The sequence below is a fragment of the Equus caballus genome, chromosome 22 (genome assembly GCF_041296265.1).
Source record: "Equus caballus isolate H_3958 breed thoroughbred chromosome 22, TB-T2T, whole genome shotgun sequence".
In the NCBI taxonomy this organism is placed as follows: domain Eukaryota; kingdom Metazoa; phylum Chordata; class Mammalia; order Perissodactyla; family Equidae; genus Equus; species Equus caballus.
In genome coordinates this window covers 19,782,400-19,804,566 of record NC_091705.1, presented here as the reverse complement: position 1 = coordinate 19,804,566, position 22,167 = coordinate 19,782,400, and the positions used below count along the sequence as shown (strand labels likewise).

The 22,167-nt window shown below is 42.4% G+C and overlaps 1 protein-coding gene across 4 annotated transcripts in view; it reads right to left on the bottom strand.

Annotated features, from left to right (window-relative positions):
• Positions 1–2,113: 2,113 nt before the first annotated feature.
• RNF24 (ring finger protein 24) overlaps positions 2,114–22,167 on the bottom strand; it is a 72,598-nt gene continuing 52,544 nt past the window's right edge. For 2 of the 4 annotated variants that reach the window (XM_014735049.3, XM_003363897.5), the window contains exons 3-6: positions 20,188–20,230; positions 18,314–18,355; positions 9,034–9,113; positions 2,114–8,272 (exon numbers count right to left, since the gene is read on the bottom strand). In XM_014735049.3, the coding sequence (XP_014590535.1) occupies positions 8,134–8,272; positions 9,034–9,113; positions 18,314–18,355; positions 20,188–20,230 (304 nt within the window). In that variant the 3' untranslated portion in view covers positions 2,114–8,133. The remainder of the gene's footprint in view (positions 8,273–9,033; positions 9,114–18,313; positions 18,356–20,187; positions 20,231–22,167) is intronic. The other 2 variants (XM_070247769.1, XM_070247768.1) reach the window with 1 other exon arrangement.

Below are 22,167 nucleotides of genomic sequence, written 5' to 3'. Positions count from 1 at the left end.
AGGCCGCAGAGCTGGAGGGAGGCTGGGGGGATGGGAATCGCCGTCCTTGGGTAGTGATTGTTGTCCTTGCTGCTGTCTCTGCTGTCTCCCTTCCTGGCCCTGCCTGAGCCGCCTCCAATCCTGTCCTCTACCCTGGGCCCCTTCCAGACGCAGGCTTGGTGGTCCCACCTTTCTCCTACAGCCAGCAAAACAATGCCACCTCCCCGCTCGTGGGCTCACTGATACCATAGCCTCTGGTGCCCCAGGCCCTCCTCCCCACTTCCTCTGGGCAGTGATCCCCAGGCCTATTGAGAAGGCAGAGGAGGGAGGGAGCAGGAGCGAGCCCTCCCCATGCAGGCGCAGCCCCGTGCTATTGGTCCCCGTGCTCACCCTAAACTTGCTGTGCTCACGAGGTGTGTGCTTTACATGGGTCATTTCCTGCAGCCCTTATCATCACCACAACTTAGAGGAGGAAACCTGCCTGAGGTCACACAGCTAGAACTGGTCAGAGCCCCCTCCTGCCTTGCAATCCCTCCCACCTCTGGGGCCCCACGGCTTCCCTTCCCGCTTTGTGACCTCACTTAGGGCTCTGTGCTCAGCCCACACTATCCCTCCATGGGACAGTTCTTGATAAGGTCACCAGTGAATCTCGTTACTAAATCTAGTGGATGTTTCATGTCTCTCTCTCAGTTCTAACACAGCAGATCCCTCTTGCTTTTCCTTCTGCCTTCCAGGCCACTTCTGTCTCTACTAGCATATCCTCTGAAGACACATATTGCCAGCCCTCAGGTGCGGTCCTGGAGCTCTTTAAGCAGTCATCAGCACTCACCTTGACTGATTTCCGAGGTAGCATGCCTGGCCCAATTTCTGCCCTCTGAGCTGCAGCCCCAAGGCACTGACTGCCTTCCTCTCTCTCCACTTGGGTATCTCCAAGGCCATCTCTACACAGAAATGTCCACATCCTCTTCCTGAACCTCCGCTGGCATCTTCTCCCAGTTACCACCACTTCAGTACCTCCAGCTTGTAAGATGCATGTAAACCAATCTCCAGTCATCACTGCCACCATCCTGATGTAAGACACTGCCCTGTCTCAGCAGTTGTCCCTCTAGGTCTGCCCTCCAAGTGGTAGCCCGAGGGTGCCACCCATGCTCCCCTCTAGAGGCAGTGGGGGAGGGGTGGCTGTGATGACGGTCCAGGTGAGAATGGAGTAGCCTAAACCAAAAACGGAGCGATAGTCAGGTGGAGAGAGATGCTTGCTTAGTGGGCTCTGTTGGGATGTGGAGGTTGGATATGGGGGAAGGAGGTCCTGTGAGGGCACCTGGCTTGGCGGGGAGCCTTGGTTTTGGACTTCATGACTTGGATACCAAATAGGCAACTGGATATTTGGGCTGGAGATAACAGACTTGAGAATGATGTGCAAATAGGTGTGAATTTAGTGAATACCAAGGTAGAGTGAGAATAACAAGTGATGGTCAGAGAAGGAAAAGGCCACAAAGAAAACTGAAGCGTGGTCAGAGGAGGGACTGGTGGGGGCCTCTTGCTCAGGAGACTGAGGGGAGGGGAGCTCTCCAGGCTCCTGCATTAAGAGGTTTATGAGGTGGCCCAGATTTGGCTGTAGGCTCATGGATGGCCTTGGAGGGAGCAGTTTCCCTGAAGCCATGGGGCAGAAGCTGACCTGCAGAGGGCCTAGTGAGAGGTGGTGAGGAGAAACTGGCTGCCACAGGATGACTTGGGACCAAGAGATGTTTTTTCTCCTTCTGTCAGAATAGTTGGTATTTCCAGCCCTGGGATATCGCTAGAGGAGTAGGGTGTGGGCTGGTTCTGTCACTTTGGCTGCCCTGAGCACCAGTGTCCACATGTGGGAGACTGCTCGTCTGTGTTCAGCTCCCACCTGCAGAGCTGAGGCCAGGGTGGCTGGTAGGGCCTTGGCCTTTCTTCCTCCTCCCTTGCTGTGGCCTGGTGCTGTCCTCATAAATGCTGACCTACACCCCACCTGTGCCACTGGAAGGGACAGGCCAGAAGCTCCTTCATCACAATCAATCATCTTGACTTTTCAACTCCTGCTGCACAGCCTTAAATGGAGTGTGGGTGACTACAGGCCCTCTGAGTTAAAGGGTACATACACAACATGAAGTGTTTTCAAAATCTGCTTTTTATTTACATTTGTTTCAGTCAATTACATGCATGTTTTATTTTTTAAACAAGAGTAATTAGCAAAATGCATTAAAATTTTAAAATAGCAATTAAATATACAAAAATATAGCTTACAAAAAACTGCGAATGTTTAAAAATATTCTGCTGCAGAATTCTTAGTGTACAAACACGTCTATGAAACCTGAGGCTCAGCATTTCATAAACATTTTTTTGAGGGAGTTATACAATATCTAGTGAATAAACCCCAATGGACTAAACTACAAGACTAAAATTCCCTCCTTCCTGGCAATGATCTGTCAAGAGGCCCAGAGACAACAGTTACCGGGAACACTCTCTTGGAAGACCGGGCTGTCAGCAGGAAGGACTTCTGACACTGGACCTATCTGCCCACCAGCTCTAGCAGGGCCTGGGAGGGGAGGGACTGCGCAGATGGCCTAAGATGCAGATCTGGCAGGCTTGTACTGGCACAGGGAGCTGAGGGAGCTTCATGAAATACAGACACGTCCCTTGACACGGGAGGGACCCAGGTTCTAGGTCCATGTCCTTGGAGCAAGGAGGTTATCTTCCTGATCCCATAGCCATGGAAGTGAGCACTGGATTGGTAAACCAAGAACGCTGATGCTTGGTCTAAAAGTGGGGTAAAACTGTTTGCATCTTGCAACAATTTGGGCTCTAAAGCTGAACTGGAAAAATGACAGATTTGGTGAACAAGCCCCTCTTTCCTCCTGATATTTCCACTCATGGGAACACATTCCATGGCACGTGGGATCCTTCATTAATCTACCAAAGAACCATGACAGCATTTTCCAGTTATTAACTGCAAATGTCACCAGAATTTAGACACGTTCATTCATCTCCTTTACTCAAGAAATATAAGAGCTAATGTGAGAGACACATTAACCCAGGGCCCGAGATCAAGTGACAGAAGGGTGGAGTTTCACATATAATTCAAGTTTCAGGTCAGGGGCCCAAACCGCACATTTAATCCAGGGGAAGCCCTAGGCTTCTGCCCTGGGTGGCAGGACACCAGGGAGGTGGATGAGGACCGAGAGGTGTGAGTCCATGCCCCTCTCCCCAGGGGTGCCTGGAGGAAGCAGCTTTAACTTTCCGCTCATGCAGGGGCAAAAATGAATTTAGAAGAAAAGATTTTTTAAAAGATTACTGGTGGGGTAATTTCTGTTGGATGGAAAAAGTGTTCCAGTAGGAGAAAATTCTCTGGGAAGCATTTTCTTTTTAGTGTGTGCATAAAGAGTGGGGAGGGCAAGGGAGCAGATCCTTGAACTCTGAACATGGACATTCCGAGACTGACCTCTTAGCAACGTCTGTCCCACAAAATAGAAGGATGCCTCAGCCTTCAGCTGCTGCTGCTTCTCAAACTCCTGCCTCAGAAACACAGGAGTTCACCTAAGAAACCATGACATTTGTGGCCAGACATCCCTGCAGAATGCTTGAGCCTCACTTGGAACTGGCCAAGATTGCGGGGGGTTGGGAGGCAGCTTGTCCAGGCCCCTGCAAAAGCTGCCGGATGTGGATGAAGCCTGCACTGCTGCTCCCAGCTACAGAGCCTGCTTAGAAAGCCAGCCTGGAAACTGATTGTGCTCGAGTATTACCTGGGCATCTGAGGGTCAGGAGGGATTGCAGTTTCTGATTTGTATAGAAAACTAGACTTCCACTATACTGCAATCAGTAACAAATATGCCTTATTCAAAAGGAATGTGATTGTGAAACACCCCCAATTCTGGGCTCACCTTTTACAGATACTCTGACTTCTGGGGATGGTTCTTCCTACATGAAGAGGAATGCTCCTTGAATATACTTGTCTGGTATCACAAGTAAAAGAGGAGAAGTATACACACACACACACATACATACATACATGCACATATACACACACACCCGTGTGTGTATCTGCTTGTATGTGCATAAATGATCTCGAAGGATACATAAGGAATGAATTTAAAGTGGGTGTTCAAGCAGGGAGAAGCTGAGCTTGCTGGAGGTCAAGGATGCAAGGGAAGACTAACTGTTTATGATTTGTGAACCATATGAAGGGATTACCTATTCAAAAAGTTAAAGGAATATTCAGCACTGAGCAACAAATTGGGGAACACTTTGGGCAAAGGTAGATGGAGATGACTAGGGAAGACCAGGAGAGGAAAAGGGAGCCAGGTGAACCTGGACCCCAGGGAGAGCCCCTGCGCCTTGGGAGGCTCATGCTGTGGTTCTGTTCTACCAGGACAACAGAGGAGCCCCGTGTGACATGATGTTACCCAGTATCAGCAGCTCTCAGGACCCCAGGCCTACTGCCTGCCATGGACATGGTGGCTAATCCTCACAAGAGCTGGCAAGGACACGGTTACTACAATCCCTGGGTGGCAGATAAGGAATCAGGCGTTGAGAGGCTAACTTGCAGAAAGGCACGTGGCTGGTGAGTGGCAAGAGGGGACTCAAATCCCTCTCAGCACTTTTTCTGTCCAGAGCTCTGGGGATGCCTCCCAGTGTGTATAATTCCCAGAAAGTCTCTCAGAAAAATAACTACTACAGTCATTCAGTATAGCTTAGCAAAGCAGGATCAGACCATGGAGATGACAGGCTTTGGAGTGGGGCTGTGGAAAGGGACAGGGCTCAAGGTCTTCCTCTGATGGATCTGAGGGGCTTGGCACTGGGGAAAATGATCTTCGTTTGTCAAGACTTGTCAAGAGCAGACTATTTGGCAATGGTGGGAGGTCCTGTATCCCTTAGGCCAGACTTTCCCAGGGGCCACCTGCTCCCATCTGGCCATTTCTGATTTGTCCTGCTCTCTGCCTAGGTGAGCACTGGCTACAAGGACTTTACCTGCCAGAGGTGGGCCTAACCAAATAACACTGGCAAAAAAAAGTGGCAGATGACAACTATTAATGTCTTATGCCTGTTCAACCAGAAATCAAGTCAGGCTGGTTTTGTTCCGTTTCTAAAGCCAGGTGAATTCAGCTGTACCCTTGGCAACAACTGGATAATGATTCAGCCACCTGTGGAGTCCAGTTGGGGCTGAGTTCTGCTCTACTAACCCACAGCACACAAATAACACCTAATCTTTGAGCTGCTTAAGAAACATTAAGACAAAGTAAAAAAAATCACCATGCCACCAGCCACTGGCCCAAGAGCAGACCCGAGTCCTCACGTGTCTACAGATTAACAAAAGGTCACCAACAACTCATGGAGACAGATGCAGACAGGGCGGCCTCAGTGGTCTCACTGTGAGGCCTGAGCCAAGAGTATTAAGGGATCCTTACCTCTTTTTTTCAAAAAAATTCGTGATGGAGATTTTAACCTTGTCCTTCACACAAAACTGATTTTCATCAGAATTAAAGGAAGATGTAAATTAAACTCTGACCAACTGCAGTTACAGCGGTGCAGCACAGGGAAGTTCTGGAGGAGGACCCAGATGTGGGATGCAAACACATTCAGGTTGTTGCTAAGAGTCACAGGAACTACTGCTGAGTGACACTGGCCATGCTGCAGTAGGACACCAAGTCAAGAAACAGGAGATGACTATGAGCAGAGCCACCAGTCACCACCCCAGTGTCCAGCCTGACCTTAGCAGAAGAGCTGCATTTTAAAAAGCCTCCCAAATTCACAAGTGTTGGGGTCATGTTAGTGGTACCTCGTGAGGCAAAGCAGACCTACAATGGTGCACAGCATTCTCGAGCTTTCTTGTAATGGCCAGCACTATTTGGGCTCTGCACCTCTGGTCCAGTGCTTGCCTTTAGCTGTGACACAGTGAAATGAATTAATTTGCCTCCCTACAAATACAGGGACTTTCTGAGTCTTTCTCCTTGGTACTGGTGCACAGGGACAGAAAAAGGCTGCAACTGAAAGGCTAAAATCCTACAAGAGCTGTGAGTCAAAATAATTTGCAGTATAGAGCACAAGAATTCCTCCTTTGAGGGGAAAAATTCTCTTTCCTATTGGAACCCCATAACAACAAGGTGACCTTTGTCTCAAGGCCATGCCATGGAAAGTGCTGAGTGTTGGCCATTAATGAGGATAGTCAGAAGCAAGCCTACTTCTGACACTGGTTACTGAAAACATTTCACTGTAAACCGAGTGTTCTGCAGCATTCCACTCTATTGTGCTACAAGTAGAGAAGGCAGAATCAGAGGGTGAAAGGTTGAGTGTACAAATGGTTCTTTCCACGGCGCCAAGCAGGCTAAGGCTTTCATAGAAAAATATTCCACACTTCCCTTGCCCTGTTTAAGAAGCAGTCCAGTTGGCATACCACGAATAGGTCACACATGGGAAACAGCCAATTCTGACCAACTAGATCTGTAATTTTCCAAAGTGGATTCTGCCCAGCACTTTTCTAGACTAATGGGAATTTTCCGCCTCTTCTGACACCAGCCACCTGAGTCAAGGACAGGTTCCCTTTCCCATTCTAAGACGGCTGAGGCTAGATTCCAGAAAAAATTCCTGGAGACATACCATGAACAGAGTAGCAAAGCTTCCGCCACCCTCCCTCCATAACATGCAGACCGTATTTCCAATGAAAAACTGCCCCACTCATACCTGTGGGATGGAGCAGAGGCAAAGCTGTCAATGAAGAGTCTACTCCTATCATGGAAGGAGGTGGAGAGCAGGGCTGTGGAAAAGAACTCTATCTGACCCAATGCTGCTTCATACAGCTAATTTATACAATATTCATGAATCCTAATGGACTCTGAGTCATTTCTAGAAAAGTTGGACAGGAAGAGCCAAAGAGCAGCATGCATTTCTCTCCTCTAGACACCTTCAATTAGTTATCACAAGTCTGAATACTGAGGCACACACCAATGGGTGAACAGCCCTGCAGGAGCCTCCTGAAACTATTTACAATTTCAAGTGGATCCCTGGCTTCAGAATTACATAGGGATCTTATCTGGGATGCTTTAAATTTTTAAAAGTCATTTTCTCTTAAGTAGAAACAGAGATAGGGCAAGAGAGGGAAGAGAACAGAGAGAAGGAATAAGGGGAGAGGCAAGGGGGTCAGCATCCTCCTCTTATCTCAGCAGGCCAGGAGGAGTGGCCATTCTCAGAAAGATGCTCCTCTTCAGAGCCTCTGAGGGGCTCACAGAGGCTCCCACAAAAGCAGTGGGGCAAGACCAGCGGCTACACTGGAACCACACTGTGTATGTGAAGATCTGGGAAGCATCCTGACGCCCCCTGGGTCACACAGGGACAGCATGGGCTCAGAGGCCCTCCCCCTGCTGGGGCTCCTGATAGGTGGCTTGGCTGTGCCTCTCTGGTGAGTAGGAGGGGGAAATAAGAGGAAATGGCTTCTGACCAGGCCTTTCCAAGTGTACCTAATGTTTTCAGCTTAGGTAAATTGTTAAGCAAGTGTTGTGAACTTGAGGGAGAGGGAGTGACGAGGGGCACTGCTGCTCTGTTGTAACTAAAGCCCTTGGGTTCCAAGGTGGCCTTATCAAAGGAACATAAAGTGAAAAGCTTTGTTGGCACTGCCTCACCAACCACTGGCAACGGTCATGCTTCGGCTGAGGTAACTGCTGGTTGTACTTGGCTCAGGGGCTGTCAGGAGGGTTTGCACTGCAAAGGCATGCAGGGTCTGCAGAGAAGCTCATCTGTCCAGAGGGTGGGGGGTGGCTTTAAAGACCTGCCATCAGTTCCCTTCTCTAACACTTGTGTTTATCTTCCCTTCTGCTTGATAAAGATTCACCTTGAAATGGAGATAAGTGTCTGGGAGACAGAGTGCAATGGAGTTAGCAAGAGACCCTCATGAAGTTTCTTGAGCCAAACCTGTAGGCTCATCCACTCCTCTTCTCTTGGCATGGGGTAGTGTCAGCGTGCTTTGGTTATCACAAGACCCAGAAGTCTGGATTCCCAGTTTAGCTGGCCCAAGAGTTCTTCATGAGGCAAAGGAAGTGGCAGCTGGTGCCCCAGGTAGAGCAGCCAACACAGAGACCGCTTGTGTTCCTCCTGGCTCCACATGGACATTGGATCCCCCAACAGTTTGATCCTTGTGGTAAGCTATACAATGTTTTCTGCCCCGGGTAGGGGCCCCTGTGGGGGTCCACGGTCCTGCTTACTATGCAACTGGGCGAGCTGTAGAACTGGCATGTTGCACAGTGGACACACTTTCCGAACCTCCAGCCACTTAATAAGGCACCTGCAGAATGAAACACCACAGGAGGGAAGATGTCAGTCCCATGCTCATGGTACTCCCTGCCCACTTGCCTCACATGTTGAACACATTTGTTGCCCAGAGCCAGGGGCTGGTGTCAACAGCCAGGTCTTGAGGAGCTCCACCACTAGGTAGAGAACACATTTTTCCCTCTGGAGGAACCAGGGCCTCCAAGCTTCCAAACGGTGATACTAAGAAGCTACAGTCGGCATGCTATACTACACTCAGTCATCCATGACTTCTTAAAGAATGAAGTACACTGAGGAGGGTGGTGGGAAGTAGGGGAAATAAAATTTTCTAATAGAAATACAAAACACAAAATTGCAAGAGAAGCGAGGAGGAGATGGCCCCACACTACCATTTACATTCAGACTTTTATTTTGATTTAAAATAACTAAGGTTTTGATTAAAATAAGTTCTTAGGAATGGAAGCTGTCATTGGAAAGTTCTAGTTAAATAGCTGTTTATAGCCTGGGCTCCAAGGAGGTATGGGTTCATCTGGCTCTCTGCTCGAAGAAGTACTGCCGTGGTGGTCATGTTCCTGACATCACGTACACGCACGCACGCACGCGCGCGCGCACACACACACACACACACACACACCATGTAGTGTGCTGTCAGCTTTCTGCATTATAGACCAGTCAGGAAGCCATGAAGCTTGTCTGGCACTGGCCCAAGCCCACAAGTAAGTTGGTCGATGTGCCTCAAACTCAGGTCCCCTTAAATAATTCCACACCAATACTCACTTTCTGTGGAAGGCATGCTTACATGGACAAATCCCCAACTCATCTCGAGGCTTGAAGTCTTCTAGACACACTGCACAGAGCTGAAAGACAAATTCACAGTTGAGGCAAACTGTCTACTCTTCATAGGCCACAAAGTAAAGTGCAGGCCCCTGAGGCCCAGCTATCTGAAGGGACTTGCAATGTCCCACAACTCGTTAAGTGAAAGAAATAGGCTCAAATAGGGTGAGGTCTTCCGAAGTCTCCTACTCTTCCTGTCGTACGTTTTCAAGATGGAGAGCAGACAGAAGAAAGAAAGTAAGAGGCAGTTTCCTTTACTTCAGTGTCAGAGAGTCTGACTTAGGTTTATTCTCACTACATAGGCTGAACCTAATGTAATTTTCCTGTGGTGTGTTGAGGGGCTGACTTTCTGCTCAGCACCACAGCTCCTGAAGGGGACTGCTCATGTGCTGGGGTGGGCCCTGGGGCTCTCCATTCTCCAGTTTTCACAACAAGCAAACTATAAACCACAGCACAGTCTGCAGTAACATGCTTTTTACATGGAGCCCCTCACTTTGGCACTGTCCTTCTGTCAGTGCTTGTCTTTGTCACATAAAAAGTTATTCAAGGGTCACTGAATTTAAACTTATGTACAGATAGGGCGAGGAGTGCTCTCTGACAGGTAGTTGGCTCCACTGCTTGTGGAGCCTTCTCCTCCACACCCAGATGCTAAGTTCCAACAACTACTTCTTGGGCACTTACCAGTGCCCAGAGACACCAAGTATCATTGCATTTACCCACTTTACAGATGAGAAAACAGAAGCTCAGAGCAGTAACCATGTTGCTGGAGGCTAAGCAGTTGCTGAGTAGCCAGGCCTGGCTGGGGACCCAGGTCTGTTGCACCGATGTACTGCTGTACCACTCTGTCTCTTGCCCAAAGCCTGAACTCCTCCTTGCTTGCTTCCCTGTCCATTTCTAGAGATCCTGTTTCAACCATCACGTTTCTTGCCCACACTGCTGACATGGCCTTCCTGGCACCTGTTTCTTAACCTATAACATGTAATTCAGTCTTCTTAGGTTGTGTGACAAGGACAAGTGGCTCTTGGTGCCCCGTGGCCAGTTCTGTGGATGTTGGTCTTCCAACACCCTTCTCCAGGGAGCTCTCAGGGCCTTGTGTATACAGCAGATGGGATCTTCACAGGAGGAGGAGAATGGATAACTGTCTTGTCAGATTCAGCATTACTGCCAAGACAGCAGGAGAGTAGGGAGGAAGGCAGGACAGGCGGCTGGCCTTGGCTCAGACACCTACTAGCTGTGTGACCTCTGCTATCATGATGCCTCTTAAGCTCTATTCTTTCATCTGTAAAATGAGAACACTACCTGCCCTGCCTCCCTCACAGGACTGTCATCAGCTCAGGCTGGGGGGCACGGCTGAGGAGGCAGTAAGGCAATCAGTCTACGAGTACCAGTTGCTTTTATTCATGTTTAAATGTTGTGATGGGAACACAATTTTCAAGCCTGGTTTTGTTTTCTGCAAGTAGGCTGAGAACAAGCTGGGAGTAAAGATGAGAAACTAGCAGTTCCAGCCTTGGGGAGATCTTTTGGGCCTCAGCTTCTATAAAGGGGGAATGATGTTTCCACCTCTTAGACTGTGTGAACGGGCCCTCTGGCCTTGTAACACCCAGCTTCTCTCCCAGCATAGCCTTCTCCTGAGACAGGGTCAGGGCTGCTGGCTCTGCCCTCTGGAGATTCAGTGTTGATCCTACCAAATGGCAAGAAGTTGGACAAATCTCTCATTTTTATTTGTTTAGTTTTCCAGGCAAAATTAGATTTATAGCCTTTTGAAAATGGAGTTACCATTAATGGTTATAGTGTGCTATTATGTTCTTCTTAAATTCTAAAATCATAGTCACCTGAAAAAAAAAATAAGACAAATTCTGACATTTTAATTGCTAAAGGCAACCAAAAGCCAAGGGCAATCACGAAGAGAAAAGCCTCAGCTCTGACTTCTTAGAAGTTCCCTGAAGGGTCAAACTAATTTTACAACTTTACAGATCAGATTTTGCAAATAAGCTTTACTTTCCAGTATTTCAACAACAGATTATTTCTCCAGTGTGACTTCCCCTCCCTTTTTAAAAATGGAGATAAAATTTACATACCATAATATTCACCTCTTTAAATTATACGATTCAGCAGTTTTTAGTATATTCAAAGAGTTGTGCAACCATCGCCACTATCTAATTCCAGAACATTTTCATCACCTGCTCTCAAAAGCTCACACCCATAAGCAGTCACTCCCCATCCCACCTTCTCCCCAGTCCCTGGCAACCACTAATCAACTTTCTGTCTTGATGGATTTCTTTCTTCTGGTCATTTCCAGAATAGAATGGAATCATGAAATGGCATCATACAATACGTGGTCTTTTCTGTCTGTCTTCTTTTACATAGAATGATGCCTTCAAGGTTTATCCATGTTGTAACACAAATCAAAACTTCCTTCATTTTTATGGCTAAATAGTATGCCATTACTTGGATATCCCATATTTGTTTATCCATTCATCTGTTGATGGCCAATTGGGTTGTTTCGACCTTTTGGCTATTGTGAATCATGTTGCTCTAAACACTGGTGTACAAGCATCTGTTTGAATTTTCAATTGTTTGGGGTATAAACCTAGGAGTAGAATTGCTGGGTCATATGGTAACTCTATGTTTAACTTTTCGAGGAACTACTAAACTGTTTTCCAAAGTGGCTGCTCCACTTCACATTTCCACCGGTGTGTACAAGGGTTCCAATTTCTCCATATCTGATCATTATTATTGTCTGTCTTTTTCGGTTATAGACATCCTAGATGGTGTAAAGTGGTATCTTCTTGTGGTTTTGATGTGCATTGCTCTAATGACTAATGATGTTGTGCTTATTTGCCACTTGTTTATCTTCTTTGGAGAAATGTCTATTCAAATCCTTTGCCCATTTTTCAGTTGGGTTATTTTTGTTTATATTATTGAGTTGTAAGTGTTCTTTATATATTCTAGACACAAATCCCTTATCAGACAGCCAACTGATTTTGACAAAGGTGCAAAAGCATTTCAATGGAGGAAGGACAGCCTTTCAACAAATGATATTGGAGCAATTGGACATCCATAGGCACCAAAAGCATGATATGACCCCTAAAGCTAAGTGACCAAAGAAAAAAAATTGATAAATCGGACTTCATCCAATTAAAAAAATTTATTTTGAAAAAGTCTCTGTTGGGTTGAAAGGACTGGGATAAAATATTTGTAGATCTTTTTATTTTGTAGGCATTTTATTACTGAGTTGTGCGAGTTCATATATTCTGGATACTATACTCTTATCAGAGATAAGATTTGCAAATATTTTCTCCCTCAGGGTTGTCTTTTTACTTTCTTGATAATGTTCTTTGAAGCATAAAAGTTTTTAACTTTGATGAAGTTCACCTTATCTATTTTTTTCTTTGGTTGCTTGTGCTCTAGTTGTCTATCTAAGAAACCACTGTCTAATCAAAAGCCATGAAGATTTATATCTAGGTTTACTTCTAAGAGTTTTGTAATTTTAGTCATTACATTTAGGTCTTTGATCCATTTTAAAATTAATTTTTGTAAACAGTGTGAAGCAGGGCTCCAACTTCATTCTTTCGCATGTGGATATCTAGTTATCCCAGCACCATTTGTTGAACAGACTATTCTTTTCTCATTGACTTGTCTTGGCACCTTTGTTGAAAATCAGTTGACCATAAATGTATAGATTTATTTCTGAACTCTCAATTCTATTCCATTGATCTGTATGTCTATCCATCTGCCAGTATCACACTGTCTTAAATACTGTAGCTTTGTGGTAAGTTCTGAAATTAAGAGGTGTGAAGTCCCCCAACTCTCTTCTTTTTCAACATTGTTTTTGGCTTTTCTGGGTCCCTTGCATTTCCATGTGAATTTTAGGATCTGCTTGTCAATTTCTTTTTTTTTTTAAAAAAAAAGGCAGCTGAGATTTTGATAGGGATTGTGTTGATTCTGTAAATATTTTGGGGAATACTTCCATTTTAACAATAGTAAGTCTTTCAAACCGAGAACATGGGATGTCTTTTCATTTATCTAGGTCTTTAATATCTTTCAATGATGTTTTGTAGTTTTCAGGATACAAGTTTGAGCTTCTTTTGTCAAATTTATTCCTAGGTATCTTATTCTTTTTGATGCTATTGTAAATGGAATTGTTTTCTTAATTTCATTTTTGGATTGTTCATTGCCAGTGCATAGAAATACAGCTGATTTTTGTATATTGATCTTGTATCCTGGAAATGTGTTGAACTCATATATTAGCTCTCATGAGTTTTGGTGGATTCTTTAGGGTTTTCTGTATTTACAAAATCACGTCATCTGCAAATATAGTTTTACTTTTTCCTTTCTAATCTGGATGCCTTTTATTACTTTTTCTTGTCTAACTGCTCTGGCTAGACCCTCAAGTACAATATTGAATAAAGTGATAAGAGTCCCATCCTTGTCTTGTTCCTGATCTTAGGGGGAAGAGCTTTTAGTCTTTCACCATTAAGTATGATGTTAGCTGTGGGTTTTTCATAGATGCCCAAATTGTCAAGTTGAGGAAGTTCCCTTCTATTCCTAGTTTGCTGAGTGTTTTTATCATAAAAGAATGTTGAATTCTGTCAAATGCTTTTTCTCCATCTGTTGAGGTGGTCATGTGTCCCCCCTTTATTCTCTCAACAGGGTGTATTACATTGACTGATTTTCCTTTGTTGAACCAATCTTGCATTCCTGGGATAAATTCCATTAGCGTATGGTATATAATCTTTTTTATAAACTGCTGGATTTGGTTTGCTTGTATTTTGTTGAGGATTTTTATACCTATATTCATAAGGGATATTGGTTTGGAGTTTTCTTTTTTTGTGACGTCTTTGCTCTAGATATTAGGGTAATACCAGCCTCATAGAGCGAGATACGAAGTGTTCCCCATCACTCTTCATTTTTTGAAGTCAAAGAATGGATCCTGTGATAACGTCAGCCCTGTCAGAAGCTGGGTTAGGAACATATATTTACTGACTAGTCAGTCCATAGATATTTGAGTTTGTTTTACACATTAAAAGTTGGAAAGGTCCTTAATTGATGGCATCTGCAGAGAGTAGCAGGAAGCTGGGTCAAGTTGCTCCAAAGTAATTTTTTGTAGCTTGGGGAACAGAAGCTTCAAGTCTTTGGGAGTAGTAGGGGCATCACAATATGATGGCTCTAGACTCAAACAGATAGGGTGACATTCTTTCCCCACACTCAGAAGCTGGATGATGTGTCCATTCTACTCAATTTCCTAAACTCAATTTCCACAAATGCAAAATAAAGAATTATACTTACCTTCTCTAAATTTTTTGAAGTTTAGTTCCCCTGCTCCTAAGACAATTATATGAAGAAACAGACATCTTGGTAATATTGACACCTTGTATACATGATTCCATATACTTTACACTGAGATTATACCCATAAATAAAACAAATTCAAGGGAAAAAAATGACTTTACAGTGACTACAAATGTACACTGGAAAGAGGCCTAATTTTCTAGTATTCACAGACTGTGTGCATGACCTCTAAAATGTCCAAGAAGTAAGGATTTGATAAATTTACCTCAAATGCAAACTAGGGAATAGAGAATCATGTAGGGAAGACGTCACACAAGAAAAATGACCCACAGCTCAGGTGATTTACTCAAAATGGTTTTCTTTTAAATAGATAATCATTCTATGATGGTGGTAGTGGGCACTCATTATTATGCCTTTCCTTGAATGGTTATGAGGATATCACATCATCTCCAAAGGCAAAAGATACCCTTTGAGAGCTAAGAGAACAACCTAAGGATGGGTGTGCTACTCAGGGAAGATCCAACTTTTTTAATAGCTTTTTTTAAAAAAAAAATGATTGGCACCTGAGCTAACATCTGTTGCCAATCTTTTTTTTTTTCCTTCTTCTCCCAAAAGCCCCCCAGTACATAATTGTATATTCTAGTTGTAGATCCTTCTGGTTGTGCTGTGTGGGATGCCACCTTAGCATGGCTTGATGAGCGGTGCCTTGTCTGTGCCCAGGATCCAAACCGGCAAAACCCTGGGCCACTGAAGCGGAGCACATGAACTTAACCACTTAGCCACAGGGCTGGCCCAAGATCCAACTTTTTTGTTCCAAAGAAGTACAGTGGGCCATGAATATATGGCCCTCACGTGTTCATGTGCTTGGCCCATTACTGTACTGCCTCACTGACTTGGGACCTTCTCTCCCATGGGACCAGTATTCCTTGAGGGAAGGGAGGGACTATACTCTGCCCACTCAATCTCTAGGGTCCTATATATTGTCAGCTTCCTACATAGGATTTGTTTTTAACTATTTTAACAATTTAAAACTGGGACAAACCTCAATTGGGCTCCAAAAATTTGCATACTAATTTAAAAATAGAATCCAGGGGGGCCGGCCCCATGGCTGAGTGGTTAAGTTCGCACGTTCCACTTCAGTGGCCTGGGGTTTCACTGGTTCGGATCCTGGGCGCAGACATGGCACCACTCATCAAGCCATGCTGAGATGGTGTTCCGCATGCCACAAGTAGAAGGACCTAGAACTACTGTGTAAAAGTATGTACTGAGGAGCTTTGGGGAGAAGAAGAAGGAAAAAAAAAGATTGGCAACAGATGTTAGCTCAGGTGCCAATCTTAAAACAAAAAAAATAAAATAAAAATAAAATCCAGGAATGTGATTTATAAGAAGACTGATCAATAATCCTAGCAAGACTGAGTGGGTTTAAATCTCCTCCTACGTAAGTAAGGGATGTGGCAAAACTGCACCACCAGAGCTACCTCCTCACTGGAGCAAAGGGAAGGGGATGAACCTGTGGGGAGGTGAGGAGAAGGAAAAGATGTCCTTAACTCCACTTTACACAGGGGGCAACTCTGATGGGGTTACCTTTCTGCAGTCTCTTCCTGTGGAAAGTAGGGCAGAACAGGGCCACAGCATGTCTGCCACATGAGTCCTTATCCACTCCCTGCCTCACCCAGGAAAACTGACCGTAAGATGGCTCTTCCTGGTCCTTGTGCAGCTAGGATCCCAGATGCTCTTGAGATATAGAGGGGAGCCGGTTCTCCTTTCCTTTCTGTACATACAGTCAATACCACCCGAGGAAAGAGGGAATGGACCCAAACTTGTTCAAATTCAAAAGGTATGTGAATGGCTGTACCACTGTACTGTGGATGTGGGCTCAGGGTTCTGCAAGGCTATGCATGCTCTGACTGGCCCATATGGCCACGGCAGGTGGATGAAGCCTTCTCTGGTGGGGTGGCAGGATAGAAAGAGTGCAATGTAGGAAAAAAATTTCAGGAAATAATGGCTGAAAATGTCCCAAGCTTGGTGAAAGACAAACCTACATATTTATGAAGCTTAGGAAATCTCAAGCATGATAAATCAAAAGAAATGCACACCATATCATAATCAAACTGCTGAAAACTAAAGACAAAGAAAAAAGTCTTGAAAGCAGCCAGAGAAAAATGATGCATTACTGATAGGGGATTGATCAATGATTCAAATGACTGTGAATATCTCATCAGAAACCATGGAGGCCAGAAGGAGATGGCACGTTTTTAAAGTGCTGAAAGAAAAGAACTGTCAACCCAGAGTTATGAAGTGAAATAAAGACATTCTTGGATAAAGGCAAAGTAACAGAATTTATAGACAGCAGATTTGCTCTGAAAGAGTAACTAAAAGAAATTCATCAGAAAGAAGAAAAATAACATATAAGAAGGAAACTTGGAATAGTGGGAATGAAGAGCAACAGAAATGGTAAATATCTGGATAAATATAACAGACTATTCTTCCTCTCTTAAATTCTTTAAAATATACTTGATAGTTAAAAGTAAAAAACATAACATTGTCTGATGGGATTTTCCATGTATACAGGTGTAATATGACAGCTATTGCATAAAAGGGGAAAAGGTATAGGGATCTACATGGCAGTAGGGTTTCTACATTCCAATTGAAGTGCTAAAAAATTCATTCTGAGTATTTATTTTGTAATCCTTAAGGAACCACTAAAAAATTCTACAAAAGATAAAGTCAAAATCACAATAGATAAAATGGAATAAGAAAAATGTTCAAATAACCCAAAAGAAGGCAGGAAAAGGGAAATAGAAGAAAGAAAAAGAGAGGGAAAAGCAGAAGACAACAAAATGGTAGACCTAATTCCAAACATATCAATAATTGCATTGAATGTAAATGGTCTAAACACATCAGTTAAAAGACAGATTGGCAGAGTGGATTTAAAAAAATGACCCAGCTATGTACTGTCTATAAGAATACTCATTTCAAATATAATTATATAGATAGACTGAAAATAAAAATATGGAAAAAGACATACCATGCAAACATTAATCAAAAGAAAGCTAGAGTGGCTATATTAATATCAAAGATTTCAAAGCAAAGAAAATTACCAGGGAAGAAGAGGGATATTACATCTTGATAAAAGGATCAAGAAGACTGGCAATGTAGCTTCACCACAGTTAGACTATATAAAACACAGATATTACAATGTGCAACTTTCCAACTTTTCCTGGCTTTAACACCAATTCAGAAACTCAGACAGGGAAGACGAGAAAGGGCCCTAAAGTTAAAAATAAAAATTCTGAATATTTGTAGTCAGAGGCAACACAAGGAATAAAATGAAAAAAATTCTTACAGACTTAAGGTGTCTGAAGGTGCCCAGCAAGATATACACACTTTTGTATTTAAGTTACAAAGCATAATAGCATAGTGAACACCTGTGCCACTTGTGAACCAATCATGCAAACTCGTCACTAGACAATCCTGAGGATTCGTCTCTCTCCTTCTATGTTCTTCCCTATTCCATTCCTTTGCCTCGCCTCCCCAAACTCCCACCCTCATGAAGTAATCACTGTCTTTTTTGTGCAGGTGGTAAGAAGGGGCTGCTGGGAACATTTTCAAGAGTGAAATTAATGCAAATTCATCTTGAGTAGAAAAACTGTATCTATCTCCTATACATATAGCATGGACAGCAAGCAGCATCTCTGCTATGAAATCTTACATTGGCGCCATCTCTTAAAAATATGAGTTAAGTTACTCTCTTAAAGTCTTCATATAACTGATTTTTATGTGACCTCACTCTCAAATATTCTATTAAGCTGATCGAAATGAGCCTAATTTCTTTCGCCTTCTGAAAATAAAGATGTTTAAGCATACCACGGCATACTACTTCTATTAGAAAATAGCTCAAGAAAATATTAAAATATTTATAGGCTACTTACCTCATGTAAATTCAGTTCTTTTACTTTCTCTTTTAATATAACCTGTAAGACAAAAAAGTATGTTCTTATACCCATTTAAATCTGTAGTTTAAAATATTTCTCATTATACTCACAAATATTTTTCTTTTGTATATATAGCTCATTTCCCCCATATGCAATATTGGAGAGAACCTCTTTCACAGTTTGAGACAGAACCTTTTAGCAACATTCCTTTAACTTGAGCAATGATACAATACTCTCCTGGAAAGCAATTTTAAAATCTGTTTGAGAATATATTAACTTTTGGGAAAAGACATTAACACATGCCCATCTGGACTAAGGGCTAATATGGGGGAAAATAAATGAGGCCGATTGTCTCATGATTCAGTAAAACACAGCACTGGCTGATGGGACTGACTTATTAGTAATTCATAAAAGATTAAAAAGTAAGATCAATCATAATTTTGGAAGTTTTTCCTATTATTATAAATCACTATCCTCAGAAACTTTAGCTCTGCCCAGAATTATGTAAATGGGCTTAAAATTCATCCAGGTGCTATCCCTAATTTGACTTTGTGGTGACTGAAGATCAGTTAAAAGGAATGCCAAGTGATAAAAGGGCAGATTACTATTTAAAAAGAAAATTTCTGAGAGTAAAGTTAATTTATTAGAATTATATTTCATCTTAAAGTGAAAACACAGGCAAGTGAAATTTGGGGAAAATCTCTCAATTTTGAGTATCTTACATTTCTGAACCAAACATGGTTTTGAGGGCAAATCTCGTTTTCAGAAATCACAACCAGAAGCAACCATCCACCTAGGCAGGGATATACTAAATTTCCAATTCAGTATACTTTAAAGACCATTTTTACTGTCTTGTGGCTTTATCAGTTCTATCAGTCAATTTCAACTTTTAAATGACCCCCAAGGCCAATTTTACTTCCTAGTTAGCTTACATACAAATATCTTGTAGGTAGTCAAGATTATGATAGAATTGAGACAAACTAAAACATTCAAGTTGTGTGTGAATCCCACATGAGACCTATGGGGAAGAGCGTGGGGTTACCTAGGGACATCAGTGTGGACATCTAAGAAATTCGCCAATGAGCTCAGATTTCAAAGAGACGTGGACAAAAAGATATGGAATCCTAAAATGGTGACATGATTCTGTAACATCAGGTCAGTAAGGTTAAAGACCCAAATAAGCTGAAGTTAGCCCCCAAAAAAGCTAACGACAACAAAAATAATTTTATGCTTAGGGCCAAAAAGAAAATTAAGGAACACCTAGGCCCATTGTTTGGTGTCAGTGGTAAAATGTTAATGGATGGCACATGGAAGAACAAAATAAATTTTACTTGACCTTCAAGAAAAGCTAAGTTTATTATCTTAAAGAACAAATCAGTAAAGGGATAGGACAAAGGGTTAGGGGTTAATAGCGATGATCCAAGTATCTGGACTTCTAGTGATGTGACATGAACTAACATTTAAAGTACAATGGGGAAGAAATGAGGTCACTCTAACATAGCTGGTCATCTCTGACGTGTCTTCTAATGCAGAAGGAGGAAAAAAATTCATTTAATGGAATTTCTGAACTCTAATTAGGATAACAGTAAATTTAGGGATTATAAGCTATACGATTTTCTTTTGCAAAATGTTGGCTAAAGTTCTGTTAAATTATATTATTATATTATCTGAACTTTCTATAATTTCAAAAATACTTAGGAAAGAAAAGAAGAATATTTGAAGTTGATCTATTTTGTACTGTAAACTGGCAAGTAAAATGCTAAAATGAACACAAGTAAATCCAGTCCCAGTTTAAAATGTAAGTGGAAATCTGAGTTCTCATTTTTTCGTTAAAAAACACAATCAAAGCCAATCTTAAGGAAATTTCTCACCTGTTTGTAGGCATAAAATTCTTTGTGTGCTTGATGCCTTAGCCTAAAAGACAGAAATGAGCATTGAGATACCAATATAACAATTTGAAAAAAATTTAAAAACTAATTTTTCGTATTAATTTATATAATTTATGGTTTAAAATCAATCTCTATCCTGGAATAACCCAAATGATATATCTGTTATGCTATGAGAAAGTGACTAGTGAACCATAAAATGTCAGCCAAATTAAGTTCAAGTGAAATCTCATTAAAACAAAATCTCAATACAACAAATATTTCAATGAAGGCTCAATTCTCTTTATAATGATAGTCCATTTATTTCAATATTTAATACATCACATTTTTTATTAAAAAATTTAAGTAACATAGATCTAATGTTAAGACTACAGCTAAATATTAAACATATATATACACACACACACACCCCAGTGTAACTATCACCCAGATCAAGATGTAGAATGCCTCCAGCACCTCTGAAATGACTCCTCCTAATCAATATCCACCCCTAGAGGTACCCAATTATCCTGATTTCTATCATTGCAGATTAACTATTGCTTGAACGTCACATAAATGGATCATTTGGTATATACTCTTTTGTGTTGGATTCTTCCAGTCAGCAATGACTTGTGAAACTCATTCATGTTGTTGCAATATTTCTGTCCTTTTTGACTGACAGAGTGTTCCATTGTATGAATATTAAACAATTTACCCATCTCCTGTTGATGAATATTTAGATTACGTCCAGTTTTTGGGCTATTATGAATAAAGCTGCTATACAAATTCTTCTACATATCTTTTAGTGGACATATAGACTCATTTCTGTTGAGTATACACCTAGGAGTAGAATTGTTGGTCCAAAGTCCTTGTACCAATTTCTACTCCTATAGGTAATGCATGAGAGTTCTAGTTGTTACACATCTTTGCCACTGCTTGGTAGGGTCAGCGTAAAAAATTTTAGTCAATCTGGTAGGTGTTCAGTGTTATCTCATTTCAGTTTTCATTTCATTTCCCAAATGGCGCTTAAGAACCCTTTCTTATGCTTATTGCCCATTTCAATATCTTCTTTTATGAAATGCCTGTTCAAGACTTTTCCCATTTAAAAAAAATGAGTTGTCTACCTTTTTCTTACTGATGCGTAGGAATTCTTCATGCATTTTAGATGCAAGTCAGCTGTTAGGTCTATGTACTGCAATTATCTTTTCCTCCTCTATGGCCTGCCTTTTCATTGGCTTAATGGTATCTTTTGATGAACAGAAGCTTTTAATTTAAGTCCAATTTATCAACTCTTTCCAATAAGGGTGGTTCCTTTTGTGTCTAGTTAAACAAATCTTTGCCTACCCCTAGATCATGAAGATATTCTCTTCTGTGTATTGTGAAAACTATTTGTTATCTTACCTATCACATTTGGGTCTATGATCCATCTGAAATTAGTCTTTATGTATGATGTGAGGTAGGGGTCAAGATTCTTTCTATCCACATGCAGATTTTCATTTGACTCATTTATGAAAAGACCCTCATTTTCCACACCTTGCAGTGGCACATCTGTCTTAAGTCAGACCTAATATGTGGGTCTGTTTCTAGAGTTCCTATTCTGTTCCACTGGTCTATCTGTCTATTCTTGTGTACTGAGTTGAATGGTATCCCCTCAAAATTTCATGTCCAACTGGAACCTCAGAATGTAACCTTATTTGGAAATAGAATCTTTGCAGATTATTAATTAGTTAGAATGAGGTCATATTGGGATTAGAGTAGATCCTAAATCCAGTATGACTGGTGTCCTTAGAAGAGAGGACACACAGAGACACAGGGAAGAAGGCCAGGTGAAGACAGAGACAGAGACAGAAACTGAAGCGATGCAGCTACAAGCCAAAGAATATCAAGGATTGCTGGTAACCACCAGCAACTAGAAGAGGCAAGGAAGGATCTTTCCCTAGAGCCTTCAGAGGAGCACAGCCCTGCCGACACCTTGATTTTTGGACT